Here is a 19,499-nt window from a genome sequence, read left to right as displayed (position 1 = left end):
CGCGCTATACACGAGTAAATACGGTATTTCTCCATCATTAAACAGCGAAGTTTATTAAAAAAAAAAAGGTCATTTAAAATTGTTTCCACAATGCAAACGCTACTCTTCAGCCAATGTGTTGGGCTACTAAGTACTAACCAACATGACATAACAATCGGGCTACTAAGTACTAACCAACATGACATAACAATCAGCTGAAGAAAAAAACTGCTTCACCAACTATCATGTGATCATGCAGATGGTGCCACATGCTGGTCTGTACTGTGTTGTTCGGATGCAAACAAACATTTCTGAAAGTTTATTTTTAATGTAAAAAGCAGTCAACATAGAGATCATTACTTAGGTTACTTGATGCCAGGAGCTACTACTTTCCACCAATTTTCGGATGAATTAGAAGATTTTTATCATCACAAACATAGTGATGATTACAGATACAGTGTGATTAGGATGCAATGAATCACACACATCTTCGGCTTTTGGTTGAATAAGCAGTTTTGCAGGATATGGAGTACTATAACAGAAGAAATTTTTTGATTGGACAAAATTCACTGTACAACTATTTTGGACAGTTTTCTTAATCTTATTGATGGAAATCATTTGTGGCAAATGATATAGGATGAATCCAAACAAACACTTCACCTGAGTGGTGACACGTTCCTATGGCTGATAATCGTGCTGACTGTGTCTCCAGAGGTTTCCTGGCTAACCACTCAATGTGGCGGACAGACTCACGATGGTCGTGTGAGGGACAGACACATGGTCGTATCTCATCCGGGCGTCGTCATTCAGAAAAGAGCTGCTTGCTGAATGGTGCATACTGAGATGTTTGTAGGCACACTCACCAAAGTATACTTGTCTCTGCTTCATAGGTTTCTGTCCCACGCGAAAGCAAAAACATTCTGTGTGCTCTTCATCAATATAGGAAGTTCTTATAAAGAGCAAAGAAGTGGTGCCCTTCAGGTTCACCAATGCTTCTCTTAGCAATGGCATTAGGATTACTTACCTCAGCTGTAGGTGCGGGGAAAAGTGGACTCAATCTGAAGTGATGTGAGACCCAACACATTAGTGTTGGTTCAACACCCAAATTTGCCTTCACTTCGTTGCCTTGATGAGGTAGTATGTGTAGCATAACTTTATGCGTGCTTTGGAACTTGGATACCTCAAGGTATTTTCCTTGTGCAATGTGTTGTTTAGATGTGAACCAAACTTTCTCCAAGCTTTCTGTGTTATACTGTAACTATCAGTCAACTTAAATTTGGCAGTCAAGGCACAACTCAGTGCCGGACGCTGCTACTATTTACCAATTTTAAGATTTCCATTGTAGTGGAACAGTTCCTATTCCCACGCAGAGAGCAGCTGAGAATAATGTTAAGTAAAGTGTGATATAGGAAATTACCTGAGACCTTTATACAAGCACAACTGCAGTAATGTAAATATGAATTCCAAACATATCATCACCGTTCTACCTCTATAATGACCTCGGTGCGTACGGGACGTTGATGTTGACGAGACTTTTCCCTCTCACCTGCTCGAGGCTGGTCTGCCCCAGCGAGTAGCCGCTGATGTGCAGCGAGGCCTTGGCCCGCTCCATGACCCCAAACATCCGCGACCACTTCAGTCCGCTGCTCGAAGGAATGTAGAACGTGAGGAGATTATCTTGCTCTTCCCTCAGTGATGCGCCTGGAAACATAGGTAATTACTGTAAACTGTTCGACTTCCAACATAATTCATGCCAAGAAACTCCACTCGGACCTTGATATCGACATGGTGATTAAACTTAACAGTTTTCCTCTGTCAAGGAAATGATGAAGTGTGATATTGTAAAATACCCAACTGTAGTCAATATCAAGGAAATAACTCTAGATCAAGGGGGAAGATATATGAATTAACTGACAGTGTAATAACATGAACTGCACTTGCATTTTTCTTGACAATAACAAGGTTTAGAATTACGTTACGCATAAGGTAAATATACTAGCAGACAGTTAAACTGTCAATATTTAAAAGTCATAGCCAGTGGTGTAACTTAAGTTTTCAAAGTAGAAGTATTTTTCATAAACTTAAACATCAAGAACTATATATTCTTACAAGAACTTTTTATGGTTTCCATAGTAGCTTTTTTGAAGTTCAAAATGTTCTCAAAATTTCAGAAGGATTGTAACTAGCTGAATTAAAATAGAACTCATAGTATAACAGCTTGGCAGTAAGCCAAAAATAATTATTTTACCATTTAGAGTTGGCAGAATTAGGTATTGTGACTGTAAAAAGAGATAGTTTATACCGTGTTTTCTCGCATAATCGTCGCACATTTTATTCTAAAATCAAGTTTGAAAAGTAGGGGTGCGACGATAAAACGTAAAAAAAAATTGTTAGGTAAAGTTCTTTATAAAAAAACCCGTTCATGGAAAGTACATTTATTTAAAAAAAAAAAAAGGTGGATTACAAAAGAGCATACCAAACCATTTATATTAATAATTCATTAAACAAATACCTTTCTTCAACTTTAAATAGAAAACCCTACTGTAACGTGAACGCAAGCCACTTGAATCTGTGACGTGAACTAACGCGTAACTATTGCCGTAGTACACATTTACCACGAAAGAATGTGGGCCATCAAATGTAGTTAACTCGGCACTCGACAGAGATAGCGCGCGCTGCATGCAATCGGCGAGATATCGATATTAGACTACGTGCGCGCACTCTATACGGGAAGCAACATATCCAAACATGAATGATGCCAACTCGCGCTGGCTACACGTTCATAAGCGGTACACCGCGGCGACGCAGACGATCAGATAAAGATAATAACATTTAAAAACGTCTTTAAAAGAAAATTTACACGTCAGACAACTTCGTATTTCTGTTAATTAAATAAGTAAGTGTTAATTTCAGAATGAATATTAGATTTATACTTTAAAATACATAGTTTTATACGGAAAAGCGCTCGGCATCTAAAAGCGGAACGAAAAACATCATTTGACATTTAAGCGAGAAGTTTTTTTATCCCAATTTTGACGGCCAAAAATATAGGTGCGACGATTACACGCGTGCGACGATTATGCGATAAAAGAGGGTACTCGCTAGTAATAACTGGATATACACAGAAACTTGGGTAAGAGTAATTTAATCCTCATAAATGAAACAAACCTTACTTCTCTTATATTAGGTACCTCTTTACAGCTACCAAAATACATACTTTAAACAACTTTTTCATATTTCATATACAACCACTGAAATAATGTTATGTTTCTGCTAGGATTATTGTAATTTGATAACATATAACTATATCCTGGTTTTCGCAAAATCTTTTCCTTCCTTTTTGGTTTTTAGAAACACAACATCAAAACCTAGTGAAATTTGTTGGAAACTTGGGTGTAAGGGTACCATTTATTAACGAAGGGTACATGTAATTGTTCTATTACGGGCAAGCTTGCAAGAAAAGCTTTCTAGTTTGATGCGCTAGTTATCCATCTTCAGCATACTTTAAAACTTGGTACAGTTATAACGTGACCACACTTTTGACGTGATAACGTCTTATAAACGCCGGCTGCACGCACGAAAAAGCATGACTCATTGTCACGTTCCGCCTGAGCGAGCGTGCAAGAACCGGCCAACCACCGTGCGAGAAAACTTCTATAATATCAAACAGGTTAAGGTGGACTTTTTAACTAATTGTTCGTGATTATATTTAAACAAATCATTTAAATTAAATTTGCAAAACCTGTAAATATTTGAAAATTAAAAAGTATGAAATTTTTCATCAATGTTTTCTTACGACGTTATCACGTAAAATTATCGTCCGTAAACCGACTTTACAGACAACCCCCCCACCCCTTTTTATAAATTTTAATATTTAGCTAATTAATACTACTTACAGTGAATGTGCTGCTGCGATGTAATCACTACTTCGATCAATATTTTAGTTTATTGGTTTTAATTCTAAGTGTTCTGTTTTTAAACAATGGTGTTGTGTGTGGCAACAATGGCAGTCGCTGACCTTCAAATGAGCTAGCGACAAACTCCTTGACGGGTTGGGTGTCGAGGCCTGCGTCGGAGGTCTTCACGGTGAGAGTGTACCCTTCAGCGAACTTGTTCTTGAGGTGCTGGGTCGGTCCGATGCAGCGGAACTGCCCGTTCACCATGATGGCTATTCTCGTGCACAGCGCCTCGCACTCCTCCATGCTGGGGCACACGGAGACACTTGCGACCAGCGGCACAACCACCTTGGTGTAGTGGCCAGTGCTGTGCCAGTTTCCACTACATTTATCTCATGTATGCAGATCACAGATTAGAGATTACATTAATTATCATGCTACAGATAATCTATACTCCTATACCATTTAAGACCATGCTAATTGACAGTTTGCATATAAGTCCAATATTAGACGTGTCAAAAATGTTTTAACTTTATAAAAAAATTTTATTTTCTTTAAAAAAAAAGTAATCTAATTCATTCAAATATCTACATAATGTGTTATAAAATGCTAAATATTGGTATTGATTTTTACATGATTTTTGACGTGACGTCTAATAAATCGATGAACGCCGGCTGCACGCACGAAAAAGTGTCCTATTATGCACATTGCCCCATTATGCTGTGTCCCGTTACACTCATTGTACACTTGCGCCGCATCTATCTCTTCCACTCGATTGGAACAACCATTGATTTTACTTTTTCGAGGCACATTAAACTTGAAACACTCCCATTTGTTTCCTACTGTTCCTATCATCGTACTATCCTTAACAGATTAACACAGATTGGAAGAAGTTAAATAGCAAACATGTATAAAAGTTACAGTTAAAATAATCTCTTCGTTAAAGTAATAAACATATTTGAATTAATGAGTGCAAATAAAAGAAAATTTATAGGGATGTGCGAAAGTGACTTCATCCACACGAAATGAAAGCGAAAGAAAATTTATCAAGTTTCGGGAAAGTGAAACGAAAATAAATTTTTCTATGAGATAAATCTATTCTTAACGAAAGTTAAGCGAATTTTTTTAATTAACAAAGAAAAAAGTGTTTTAAAATTTGCTCTTCAGTAATAAATTCTATTACATAAATCATTTTGGTGCCTTTTGATGTATCTAAAAATGACAAGTTCATAAACTCATGTTTGATGACATGCTAGCAGAATACAATATAACCTCAAATGTCATTTGAAATTTTCTACAGATGACGAATCAATAAAATGCTTGTGTTACTCCAGTTTAAGGTTGAGATGTACTAAAGCTACATGAACTTGTTTCAGATTTAAAATGAGGCTTTTCTAATTATCCTATCATATGTTCTGTTTTGACACTTCATGCCGTTAAGTTTCGACTACTCAAATCATAAACAAACATTATGAAAATTAAAAAGTTCTAGATTGTTGCCCTGATCCAAACCAGTGCTTGAGTTTTACATAGTTTAATAAAGTCTGCTAAGCAGATGATTGGTTTGTTTTTATGAAGTTGCATTAGTCGTACACAATTTCGCAGTCTATGATAATATATTTATCACATGCATGGTACTGATGAAAAAACACGTGACTACTGTGGAACGGCCGCCATCTTGCACCACTGTCACACACGGCTAGCTCAGGAAGCTGCAGACCAGGCAAAGGGACATCGTCAAAACAAAACATAACAAATGGTTGCTGCCGAGTGTTCATTACACGGAGTGAATTGTTGACCTTTTTGTCTAATTGGCTGTATATTATTAGGATTTTATATGCCGGACAGAGTATCTAAAATTTAAATAAAGCCGACGACAATGTTTTTGTTTGGCCGTGCGCGAATAAAAGTAGGTATGTACTTTGTTTATGTGTATATGGTAAATACTAAATAGTGTACTAACAGTTATGGAATGTATGTTTTACGAATATGGTACCTACACTACCGTTTGAAAGCAAATGAATCAGGTAAGTTTTCAAATATTGCATGATTTTGTTTTGATACCTAGGCCTACTGTAATTACGTTTGAATTTTGTTTACTTTATCGGCCATGTTTGTTCACATTATGATTTTACCGTATTGTCTTTATATGATTTGCATATGTTATTATGTTATTAGTAATAACATATGCAAATCATATAAAGACATTACATTTTTATTAATTTACGAGTTCTTTTTCAACTAGAACAAACAAACTTCGGTAAGCTATTGAAACTTTCGTTTGGCTCGAAATATTTAGCTAAAAACGAACTTCGGCAGATGAAATTCTTACCGAAATCGAAAATGAAAGTAGCAAAATTTTGATTTAGGTTTCGGTATACCGAACATTCGCACAACCCTAAAAATTTATCAATTAAATTGTAGATTTCATTTCACTCCTTTGTATCCATACAAAATAGTGATAATTCAATAAAAATGATTCAATTTTATTCATAAAAGTATGCAATCATTTCATCAATGTTGTGTTATGACGTCACGTTAAACTATCGTCCGTAAACCGACTTTACAGACAACCAATTTTTTTGTGTAGTTTAATCTTATTGAACCCCCACAGGCTTTAATTTTTAAAAACCATTATAATTATTTACATCAAGTATTTGATATAATACCTATTACATTAGTGATGTGTCGGTCCCGGTCCTCTGTTCCCCAGGTTCTCAGCCAGTTGACCGGTACTGAGAACCATAAATATAATCCCGGTACAACAGAAAGCATAACAGCTTACCCATGAAAATACAATAGACTTCCGGATAAACACCGTTGTACGTTGCTAGCGACCAACATGCACGCATCTGTCCAACTTCAATTTAAAACAATATCTAGATGCTATCAGCAGTTTGCATGACACCGGAATACAAATGTTTATAAATCTTTAAAAACTGTCAGCGACGCGCTGTCTCCCCTTCACCTCTTTGCTCTAGCCTATCCAAATGGAAAGATAACGTAGCCGGCAAGAAGTGTCGCAATGTAAACAACACTTTTGTGCCATTTCTTTGTTGTTTCTCTTTTCACCTGGAGACAGGAATGATCATTTCAACTAAAGGTAGACCTAGGGAAAAATAACACAAGCTCAATATACTTTTAAAAATTATCTTAAAAATAAACCAAATAAATAAACTCATTAGGACACTACTTTTGCAGCTCAACATCACTTATAACTCAACAAAGAGATCATGTGTTAGTATACTCTTTTAACAGAATTGTGTTAAGTTGGGGGTTAAATCCCTCACCAATTACAGTAAAACCTTTTTGTTGCGACCACCTCTCTATTACAACCCGATTTCGAGGAACCGTGAAAAAATTGCTGAAAATCCGAAGAAAATCGGACAGAAAATAAGTTTCATGTGGTGAGTAGCATGTTACTGCATTTATCTTGCCGAGTGCTGTACTGCCGTAGGCAGCGCATATCTAAAAATAGATACCACTTCCTGTCGACAGCTGTCAGCACTTGACAACCCCCATTCCACGTCCCTTTGCCGGCAGGGTGCAGATAAAGGTTTTTGTGGCAATGTGTTTACGTTTAGCTTTTTGCGAGTGTCTAGTGTGGTACGCAGTTAAGGTAAAACTACCTGCTGGATTTCTTTTGATTTTGATTACTATCGGTTGACAATACACAGCGACCGACTGGATGCACGCCCGCCTCGACTTGTTTTAACTGCCGCAGCGATGTTTATTTTGACAGCTCAAGCAATTATCTTTTCCCGTGGGTTGATAGAAAAAGGTCCCTTCACCCAGCATAAAAAAAAGGCTACGTCACTTATTCCCCATGCAGGAAACACACTGGCTGCTGTCTGTCTCCCCCGCATTTATCTTTCTTCTAACATTCCACGTCTCACCTCTCGCGTGAGCAATAACGAAGCGACCACGCATTTGGCCACTGCCACCAGCCAGCCGGGCGAACTTCGTGTGCGCCCACTCGCGTTGCAGAACCTACAGCTGCCATATTTTTAAAGGAAATGTCCCATTATTAGGGCCACGATTATATGGTAAATCGCGAAATTTTCCGCGAATTTATATGGAAAATGTGAAAAAAGCGATTTTTAAGAAAAACCGCTAAATAAAACCGAAATTACACAGTACAAGTCTCTTATATTTTAATGTGAAAAGCTTAATAGTCAAGACTTGCCCAGGTCCTGGTTGATAAGCTGGAAGAATTTCCTGCCTTGCATTTCTACATTTCTATGTGCTTCCTCTAATCAGCTTTAGGGTGCCGTCTGGTCAGCATGTGTTAGTGAAGCGGGATGATAAGAGCGATGCTCAATGGTAGTTCTAGCGCGGTAAAATATCTAAGTGCAAGGCTCTGAACTGGCGCGCAGTCATCTTGTTCCCGTCAGATAACTGTGAAATTTGAGCGGTGACCGTAACATTATATGGCGAATAAATAAAGATAAAGGTGTAATGCATTTCCCTCTGATACTTTCAAGAAATTTGTAACTGGTTTTTTACACCTAAAAATTCGAAAACATGCCTTTTAGCCATTTTATCTCCTCTTGATCCGATATAAAAAAAACCAGTTGGGCATTAACAAATTCTTAAATGCTTTTTGTAAACAGACTCCAGTCGGATATCTAGAGTAGTTTGGAAATCGCGTAGGTTTTTCGTGGCTGTGCGCGGCACATGACTGTAGTTGCCATGCGTCAAGCGCCGAGAATGTTGTCCGCCAGGAAGGGCGAGTATAGTTCATTTGCGGTAAAAATGAATACTTTTACGGCCCTGCTAAATTTTTCCATTAAAGAAATTTTGAAGTTTCAGTGATTTTCCAGCGGAAATAATGTTGTGTAACTAACAAACAAATTGTATCAAAACAATTAACGGTAAATGGCTGTCGTGGGGGCCCTTAAATTTTTTTCATTTTACCAGAAATGGACTATACAAACCTGGCTTTCATCGCACGCAGTTTGGTGAAGGAGAGGAAGGTTGTTGACAGTTTCACATGCCAAAGGACGTTGAAGAAGGAGGGGGAGATAGATACGATGGTTTGTATGTCTGGGAGGGATGAACCTTGAAATATGGAAAAGGGGAGAGGTAGGCCGTATGACGTCATGCATCCGCCGCCTGTGCTACCGCCAGCCTGTCTAGACGAGATTCCCGCGCTCCCACTTACGTTGCACAAGCTACTGCTGCCGTATTTTTAAGCAGAATGTCAGATTTTTTTTCTCTTCTTATACGAACATTAGTACGATTATTATAAACCCACACAAAATATATGCTGCGTGTTAAATAATGACTTTTTATAACCTTTTATTGCGAGTTTTACAATTTTTCCCCCAATTATTTTTGTTTTGGTGCCAAAATATCAGATTTTTTTACGGTTCCTGAGAACGTATTCGTAAAATCACTGCTTCGTTAAATCCGGGGTTCGTGACATCGGGGTTCTAGTGTATTTAACTACGGCAAGCAGAAAACGTACATGTAAACTAACCAGTAAAAATAAACTGTCTTTTGACATATTTTCTTTAGAGGTGGCCTGTAGGGCGAGGGACTTGGCATGAAGGTTGAAGTGGGTTTAAAGCAAAGCCGTCTAGCATTGTGAGTGACAGCATCGTGCCATTGTACGGCTGGTTTCTTAGCGAGTAGCGGTTTGGGAAGGGGGGGGGGGGGGGAGGGGGTTGAAATGAACTGAAAATTCGGAAAACATCTATTACGACCCCCCCTCTATTACGACCCTATTCCTGGGAACCGTGAGGGGTCGTTTCAGAGAGGTTTCACTGTATAGTACTATACATAATTAGATTTGATTATTTATTTGTTACGATTTACTTTATCTTTTATGAACAAATATAAAATTTTCTCAAGCAATTTTTATTGGTGTGCAAAATTAAATTCTGACTCAGCCAAAAAAAAGATGTCAATAGACATTGCTGCACCACAGGATGTCGATACAGTGCTGCTCCAGTAACTGTGCTACCTTGGGCTTGGATTGTGGTGAAGTGGGGCACTGTAAAGTAATTTTAAACACATATACACACACCATCTGTTAAGACAAACTGTATCTTTGGATTGACTGGAATGTGTGTGGAGGTTAACCTAAAACTGAGAATCTAGAACTGATTTTTTTTAAGAACCGAAACTGAACCGAGAGCCAGGAAAAAATTAGACCAGACGCAAAACTATTATACACATTTATCTTTGTCCTAGTAGTTAAAAAATGTCTGTCTGTGGTAGGCATAAAAATTAAATATCCCATCGAAACAGATCCAGAAGTTAATTTTTAAGCTGGGTTTAAGAATACATACCAATTTTTCCAGCAGTGTGGACCTCACCCTATAGACCTCAATACTAACATACAGTACACTTGTTAATGTCACTGTAACACAAGAGATGTGCAAGGGTATTTTTTTTGGCATACAGTAAGGCTAATTTTAAGTACATAGTACAATATTACACAACATAGTAAAAGGTTAAGGATAGCAGAGCTTACTCAAGTGCTCTCTTGAATGTGAACAAAAGGGTAACTGTGGTTGAATGATGGATCACATGCCTACCATCAAGGTGGACAGGGTTTATTCTTGGCGGTGTCGAAACTGGGTATTTTACAGGGGAGGGAAACGTGGCAGACCTGTTTCCCCACCAGTGTGTTCACCCCTGGGCATCGCCAGCAACGACCCTAGTGCTCGCTCACCTGTGGGACGTGAGCAGGACGCACTTGCCGCTGTCGCGCACCCGGCAGACCACGTCCCAGAAGTGTCGCTTGGCCACCACATCCATGCCCGTCGTGGGCTCGTCCAGGATCAGCACGGGTGGGTCTCCCACCAGGGCCACCGCCGTGCTCAGCTTCCTCTTGTTCCCGCCGCTGGGGACACACTTCGCTCTGCCCCTCCGCTCTCCCTCTCCGCGCCTCCCACGCGGCCCGGCTCCACACCGCACTAACATTTCAATACACTAACTTTACAATGATGTGTATGTTGTACAGGGGCGTAGGAACCGAGGGGGACAGGGGGGACGTGTCCCCCTGAACATTTTGGGTGGAGGGGACTGTCCCCCCCAACTTTCTAGACCATGGTATTTTTATTTTATAATATTATCCTGCCCAACTTTATTTGTAATTTCTTCACTCTCACATTTTATCTTAAGGAAACAATAATAATTTTAACATCGGTGTATCCAATGGTTAGATACAAAAACTACTTAAAAAGCGCTATTTTGCACTTTTAAAATCAAAATTTTCCGGTGGAGGACCCCCCCACCCGTCGTCTTTGCAAGAGGGGAATGGGTTTACATGACATCAAAATCATTATTTGTCCCCCCCAACTTTATGAACACAGCTACGCCAATGATGGTGTACCCTTTAAAAATATAAATTATTATGTTGGACTCCCTGGTAATAAAAGCCGGATTCTTTTGGTGAGGAGCGAGCGGTCTGAGGAGTCAACCACCTTCTATGAAAGTCATATCTGACTATTCTGCAAACAGATAAATGTAGTATGCACAAATACCTACTCAATTCTGTATCAGTGAGATCATGTTGGTACATATTAAGAAGAATTACTCAGCTCTTTATTCCTGCCATTGTCGCTGTAGAACCTTGAAGTGATCGTTTTAGACATGTGGACAGTTGTTATGTGCATAATAATAAGTAATTTATGAATTCTCTGATACGAAGATTCCGCAAATTAGATAAGATACCTTTATTCTGTGCCTTTTTTCGTTGACTGACAGGAACCTTTACGCAAGCAAGTCAGGGACCGGGTTACACCCGCTACCACAAGACCTTGTGAGGATCGCCACTGACTTGTCTAAAACACTCAAGGACAAGCCATGCACCTGCAGGTCCTCAAAACAGAAATGCTGACTGGGTGTGGTTTGAGACTGACAGACCATCTTTGCTTGTATGGCAGACAAGGTTTAGTGTAAGTAAACAGATGGCAGGCTTGGTGAAATCGTGGGGGAGAAAGAGGTGGCTGAAAAAACATGACAAGGAATCAATTGTCTATTGCATATACTTACGATGACTAACTGAGTAAGTACCACACCCTCGGATACTGATCTGTCTATCGTGATGGTGACTTATTCTTTAAAATCAAACTCTGTTTATTTATCAAAGAGTGTTAAAATGCAAAAGGTTGGCGTGTGTGTTTATGTATAATACAACAAATAAATACCAATATTTACACTTGAGTTGGGCTTTGCCTCAAATGCATTCACCATCTCTCTGACTCAAATGCCATAGCACCATACTACAATAATTCTGTGGGTTTTTTATTTAATAAAATTTAGCCTATTCTGACACTGTTGGTAATAAATTATGAACTGATGGCCACAATACTGCATTCAAATTTGAAATTAACTTATTCCCAATGACTAGGGATGGTGATTTTTCGTTTTCGCGAAATAGATGCGAAAATATGCTAAATTATATTTTTTCCGCTATAAAATGTGAAATATAGACTATTCCGAGATAAATGCGAAATCAAGGTAAAAAACGTAGATTCGTCTTCACTCTACACAATTTATATACAGATTGTATTTCGTTTCAGTTCAGTATCAAAAGAAACCATCATTTTATGGCGTATTCAGCACAAGTATCTTATTGTCACGTCATTCACAACACTATTGTTCGTAAATATTGAATGAAGAATGGCCATCCGTGCCTCGCGATTGTAAACAAAGCAAAGAACAACTAGATGGAAGAGTGTCCGTCATCTTGCAGAGTACAAGTTTTTAGGCCACCATATTGCGACATCTCTTTTTTGCCGCGCTAACAAATAAGTCCCATTTTCTGGCTGTGTTTCACGTGAAAGCCACGTTCTTGTGTAGTCTGTGGAAGGTGGTGTGTTTACAAATACGTGCATACTCGTGAATGTGTTGTATACTGTTATTTCTCGTGGTAAAAATGGGACGAAACGTGGTTTCCATTCGCGTTCACATAAATGAATACAAAAGTGAACAGTTCTACTGTGGCGCGAACGTGTGTCTCTGTCTATGACTATTACAACTGCGTTTGACACAGTTAACACGTCACAGTTACTTATATTTGAGTAATTACAAATGATAGTACGGTGTAGTGTATGTTAAGGGTAATGTATGTTAAATGGCTGGCAAAGTATGGTGGTTGGCTGTACTCGTGTACGATTAATACCAAAACTGATAACATTTAATAATTAAAGCAATATCAAATGGTATTAATTGTATTGTAATATTATAATTGATATAATTTCAACACATAGATATGTACAACACTGAAACTGAAAATTATTGATCTGAATAAATTTGACTAGGAAGATTAGGTTCAGATTATCCTAACGTTGTACCAGCTTTTAAATAACCTACCAAATACAGATAGCCAGACATGAATGGATTTGGGTCCAGTTTCGATACTACACCGTCATTACTGAATTATCAAGGTTTGCAACTACCGGTACCTACTAGCTCAATTTGGGGTAGGGCAGGTTCTTCGGCCATTCAGGACTGCTGGGTAGATCGGTGTGTGGTCGCAGGAACTTGTAGAAAGGGACGCTGCAATAGAGTTCTAATCCACTATGACTGCCGTAGGCTACGACTCATTGACTGGATCGGCGACACTAAAATGGTCCTGAAAAACGTGGTACAAGGAAAGTTCTCACCACGAGATGGCAGGAATCAGATGTAGAAGTCGCGATGCTGGAAGCAAACGCGAAACGCCTCGTATGTCGTGTTAAGGCGTATACCCTGTATTCTGAGGTAGATGAACTCAGAATTCTCCTATCTGAATACTCCGTTTACACTGTAGTATCTAACTATCGTAGCGGACACGATCTTCTTGTTTCCTTTGCGGGCACCAGGTTTTTGGCAACACATCGCAAGGGAAACATCTTCTCTCGAACATGGCGTCTTAGAATCCTCTCTATACCTTCCTTTTCAACCTCAACTTCCCCGGATTGTTGTAGCAACCAGCGAGCTCACAACTAGCAGGAAGAAATACTCAGCAGTTGTAGTAAAATCCAATGTACGGTAATTAAACCTGTGTTTAACTCATGTAAAGCTTGCAGAAAAAGGAATAGGCATCCAAAGAATAATTAAATGAAGACAATAAATTATTAAACTGCTGCAATTTCCAAAGACTAAACATACTGGCTGGCCTTAGCTATCCATATTAGTGTGATTGCTGGTACAACTTATAATACAAATACATATTTAAATATAATAATTACTTTACAATAAACATGAGATAATGAAATCAATCTGTAAACGGTTGACTGTTTACACTACGAAAGTGATACGAATATTTTAATGTGAAATTTATGTAATCGCCGTCTGGAGTGGAAAAAAAAAGATGTACTTGAAAAGCACATTAAATCTGAGGGACATCAGGCTGCAAAAAGAAAAAAAGGCTGCAAGAATAAAAAAAAGTCAGTAAAACGGCAAGCAACGGTTTCTGGCATGATCGAAAACCAAAGAAGGCAAAAAAAAAAAAAAAAAAGTTTCAATAACATTATTTGTGCACTCTACATCAACTATGGCCATGGACATGGCTAAAAAATATTTATTGTAATTTTAAGTATTCAATTTATTGCTCTCATAAGTGCTACAAAGTTGTTTGGAAACCTGCCAAGATAGGCTATCTTTGTAGTTGTGCTAGATCTTTATTTCTGTGGTTGTTAATAATTAATATGTGTATTATTTAATGCTTTTTAAAAATATACTTTTCTTCAGTAATGTAATATGAGAGAATTGGCTAAATCTTGTTTTTAAAAATGCTACAAAATGCTAAATTTCAAATTCAAAATGGTAAATATTATTTTAAAGGCTATAAATCACCATCTCTACCAATGACTGTTTAGTCAATAGTAACCTCATAAGCCCAATGTGCCTCACACAATCACCAACTATCTCTTCACTGGTGCTTTTTGATCCAAACTACCAGCAATGTGTGTGTGTGTGTGCATATGTTGTTCCATACCCACCACTGCAAGAGGCAGCTGTACCATCAGTGTCTCGTGATGCAGGAATAATGAATATCAATAATACTTTAATTTTTTTTGTTTCATGCCCCAAATTCTTATTTTTTTCAGGTCTATATTAATAAGACAAAGTGGTGCTATGCGCAAACATTTTAAAATGCACCCCTACTTGAGCGGTATAGTTTTTGAACTTTAAAATTAAATATGTGAATATGTATTTAATTTTATTATTTTGATCTACTTGTAATCAAGTCAACGAGGGTTTAAAAAGATACCTACTTACATATTCCCACTGGCACAGTTTAAAAACAACACTTAATAGTTTTTAGTAGGGGGGAGGGAAAAGTAAGCTTCCTTTGTGGCCATGAGACCTTCGCCAGTCTCAGGGATAGCCTACAGTTCACAGGGATAAAGCAAGAACCTCAACCTGAACAGTTTTAAAGTTTACCGAAGTAAAAGGTTACGTAAGGTTAGGTTTGGTCATTGTAATAAATATGTAACAGTTCTTTATTATTATCATCTGGAAGGTAGGTCTACACAGAACCTGACTATTAGATTCATTAAATAGATAGCACAACCTTAGGTTAACTAAAAATTGAAAACACATAGGTAGGTTACTTAAAAAAATACAAGACATCATATTATATTGTAAAATGTCAAAATGGCCAAACAATCTCGCAGCAGTGAATTAAAACAAACAAAAAGAATTTCTAACTAACAGTTTAGCTTATTAACTATAGAAAATTTTGAATAAATATACAAACATTTAATAACTAAAATTTTAATAACTAATAATATGTATTTGACTAGTGGTCTAACGTAACTATGTTCTCCGCAGACACTCAAGTGATACAGTCAGTGATCGTACCGACATCTGCATAGAACAATATAAAGAAGATAAGAAGGAGGCTATTCATGCTTTGTTATTGGAGGAATATTCTTCCTTAAGTCTCATTTTTTTATGATTTAATAGTGTTTTTAAATTAGTGTGATGTATGAAAGGAGATATCTGATTGGTCGAGTCCCTGCGAGGCACGGCTTCTGGGAAGGAACGGCCAGAGGCGGTCGACGGGCCTGCGAGGAACGAGGGACTGAAGTATGCCCACCTGTACTCCTTCACCTTCTTGTCGAGGTGCTCGCGGAGGAGCAGCCGTCCCGCCAGCCGGTCCACCACCGCGGGCACGTCCTGCCCGGGGACCCCCCGTAGCATGCAGAACAGCCACAGGGTCTCCCGGCCCGTCAGGCTCTCCATCAGCGCGTCGAACTGGGGGCAGTAGCCGATGCGCCGGTGCACCTGAACACAGTCACACCTTCCAGTCTGATCCACCGCCTCCTGCAGCACGTGTGCTCACATGGTAGCAGAGCGTGGTTTCCATCCACACCGTCCATTTGCTACCCGCGAAAGGCATCGGCTCAAGTTTATGATTTGTTCATTTCAGCTATACAATACATTTCATGGAGTCTTTTACTGTGACCGAAACTCTTAGGATATAGAGCTAATCTGCACCCTGGGAAAAAAACATTTTGGTAATTAACATCAAAAATTTAACCATGATAACAATATTCACATCATGTGTTTCATACAACAACAGATTGATGTCCAACAAAATAATTAGGTAGCCATGAATTCCTTAGTAGGATAAAATAAATGGTATAGCAACTAATTTATAACAGTAGATTTTAAAAACAACTTTGGACCCAACCTTCATATATTGTGGTGTATAGCCCATCCCTACTGAAGAAGTTCCAAGAGTTTTTCCTCTGTTTCAATATCTGAACAAATGATTTTGAGTGGCTCACTTGTGGTTAGACCAGAGCCTATTATGAACTGCAACTTAACGTAGCTAACAATATGAGTACGCTAATTAGATGATATATTGACTAGGCCATCTTACCTGCTTCAATTGGTTCTTCAGACTGAAGCCACCAATGTAAGCCTCTCCACTGGATATCCTCTCATCCCCTGTCATCATCTTGAACGTCGAGGTTTTGCCGGCCCCGTTCACCCCCAGGAGACCGAAGCACTCTCCCTTCCGCACCCCCACACACAGCTTGTTCACGGCTTGGAAACTACCGTAGAACTTGGTCAGGTCTCTGTTCGCAAGGAGCAAACAAGTACAGGTGTAGAAAACAAAATCTGGAAAGCGCATAGCAATGAACAAGGGGAAACACTAATCATGACAATACAGGAGGATCGGCCAGAGATAGAGGATGAGAAGAGAAGGAAATGAACTGGGAGAGAATTATGTGACATAAAAGTACTTACGTATATTACTATTACAAGAGAATAGATGCAAACCTTACTATTTTTTTTTTTTATATTTTTTGCTTATTTACCGTATAAACCCACGTACCACCCGCACCTTTTTTCAAAAAATCAGGTTCGAAAAAGTAGGGTGCGGGTGTTACACGGATCTTGGGCCTTTTAGCGCGGTGACGAAATAACGCCGGCGCGACTGGAGGTTGCTGCGATTGACGAGAGAGGTAGGGGAAAAGGAGGGGAAGGAAGCGGCAGACAGTTAAGGTCACATTCCTCACAGCGTTGTCACGCTGCAGCTTCGCTGGTTACAAACGTGTGCTCCCACGCACTGTCCTATCCTCATTTGCAAAGTACCCAGTGGTTTTACACGTGTGTTGGCTGCAACTATTGTAATGAATCGTAAAAAGTTGCGTTCTTTCACAGTTGCGGAAAAATTAAAAATAATCAGTGAAACGGAAGAAATCGGTAACCGTACTGCTGGGCGAAAATATGTCGACGAATTATTTGTGAGGGATTGGAGAAAAGTAAAGACAAACTGTTTTCGGCCAGTGGCGATAGACGTGCGTTCCGTGGTGCGGTAGCAAAGTTTCCGGAGATAGAGGAAAAACTCTACTACATACAGGACAGACGGCAATTCGGGTACGCTGTAAGCACGGAAATGTGTTCGCTAAAGGCGCTGCAAATTGCTCGTGAACTTGGCGTGGGTGAAGGCTTTAAAGCAAGTAGGAACTGGATGCGCAGGTTCATGGTAAGAAAGGGTTTGTCCATGAGGCGGCGTACTACAATCTGCCAGCGTTTACCAACAAGCTACGATGAGAAATTAATAGCATTTCAGAGGCATGTGTTAAAGCTGCGGAAGCTGTAGAATATGCCACATTTAGGCACAAGGTTTTTTATTATGCATGTAATAAAGATAGTTTTTATTATGCGTGGCTAGGACTCGCGTGCTTTATCGTTTATTTGTTTGAACGAGGTCATTGCTCGGTGCACGATAATGGACGCGGAAGATTGTAACTGTAAACAGCTGGGAGCTGGGCAAGGTCACGCGCACACACGGCGTGTTGTTATCGTTCGCGCGCGGCGATGTCACGTTCTACTCGCACGATGTTGCCACATTGCATTTACCTGCCTTCTGTACACTTTTAACGCAAATGCCGAGGCTGTAATAAGTAGCATAGTACTTTTTTGGTAATTCCTTACGATTTGTTACTGTTTGAAAGGAAAAGAAATCACGACTAAATTAATTTTTTTTCCATGCAGATCTGCAATAAAAACATTTTTTCCCACCATGGCATTCTAAAAATAAGGGTGCGGGTCTTACCCGGGAGCGGGTGGTACGTGGGTTTATACGGTACTAATTTTGTAAATGTTGATGTCGGACTGTCTTTTATGGAGTGCGAAGGCACGGTGAACATCTCTCGGTAGCGTTTTGGATGTTTTTACCAGACGCCAGCTCTCTCAGTAACAGCACACGCCCACAGGGAGGTGATTCGTGGACCATTGTGTGGCTTACCGAGGGAAATTATGCTAAGCAGCCTAGCCTAAACCATCACTGACCCATGTTTTGCAGTATGCCCTCAGCTAGGCTAGACACTCTGTGGACTCTCACTGGGACAAGATGTAGCGATTAGTGGTAAACAGTACTCACACATCTGGCTTAAAAAACAGCGCTCACATGTACTTACAATACAACTGCAGAGTATTCCACTCTCTCCTGGATAAAATGGTAATCTGAATAGGTATTTACGATGGCACTTGCTCCAGGTTCGTGTAAGTGCCGAGGAATTGCTTGGAAGAACGCGCCGAGGTCGGCTGGTCCCGCAAGCAAAGTGCCCGCCCGCGTGCCCCAAGGAGAGGGTGATGGTGGTGTTGGTTGGGGTGGGTTAGGCCCCCCCACTCTTAAAGCACACAGCTAGATGCATGAGGAGCTCCAGAAATAATAAACGTGGTTAAAACAATAATGGCATTCACTAATCAGTTAAGGCAAATCAAAGATGGAAGCACCATGAGACTAGGTCCTACCCCACCGGCGGGTCGATAGCACAGGACTGGAGCAAGGACGGGAGCGGACGTCGCTTCAACAATATCACTAATTTAAATTCCATACGCTGCCAGTCTGCATCTAGATGGCTGTAAAAGAGCACATAAATTGCACGGTAATATATAATGCCATCCATCGTGAGTAGTTAAAGTTTTAAAGAAACATCTTTTAAAACACAACACTGGTGGTGCTCGGTCGTGACGTCACAAGGTGCGCTCCGACAGCGGTGGATGGTACTGCTGACTGCCCACGTGAAGGTGATGTCATACTGTCCTGGGCAGTATTTAAAGCCCAGGTACCAGCCGTCAGAAACGTGGTGTGATGCAGAACGCACCCATCAGAGGAGCCACTTTCATCACCGGCAACAGTGAGTCTGTTGAAAG

At 39.6% G+C, this 19,499-nt stretch overlaps 1 protein-coding gene across 4 annotated transcripts in view; it reads right to left on the bottom strand.

Moving 5' to 3' along the window:
* Positions 1-19,499, bottom strand: part of LOC134531932 (phospholipid-transporting ATPase ABCA3-like) — a 114,490-nt gene that overhangs the window by 8,544 nt on the left and 86,447 nt on the right. For all 4 annotated transcript variants that reach the window (XM_063367990.1, XM_063368018.1, XM_063367999.1 and 1 more), the window contains exons 24-28: positions 16,711-16,909; positions 15,922-16,109; positions 10,558-10,728; positions 3,998-4,182; positions 1,526-1,680 (exon numbers count right to left, since the gene is read on the bottom strand). In XM_063367990.1, coding sequence (XP_063224060.1) covers positions 1,526-1,680; positions 3,998-4,182; positions 10,558-10,728; positions 15,922-16,109; positions 16,711-16,909 — 898 coding nt within the window. The remainder of the gene's footprint in view (positions 1-1,525; positions 1,681-3,997; positions 4,183-10,557; positions 10,729-15,921; positions 16,110-16,710; positions 16,910-19,499) is intronic.

The sequence above is a fragment of the Bacillus rossius genome, chromosome 1 (assembly GCF_032445375.1).
Source record: "Bacillus rossius redtenbacheri isolate Brsri chromosome 1, Brsri_v3, whole genome shotgun sequence".
Taxonomy (NCBI): Eukaryota; Metazoa; Arthropoda; class Insecta; order Phasmatodea; family Bacillidae; genus Bacillus; species Bacillus rossius.
The sequence above is the reverse complement of the archived record's forward strand: the minus strand, read 5'-3'. Positions and strand labels throughout refer to the sequence as shown.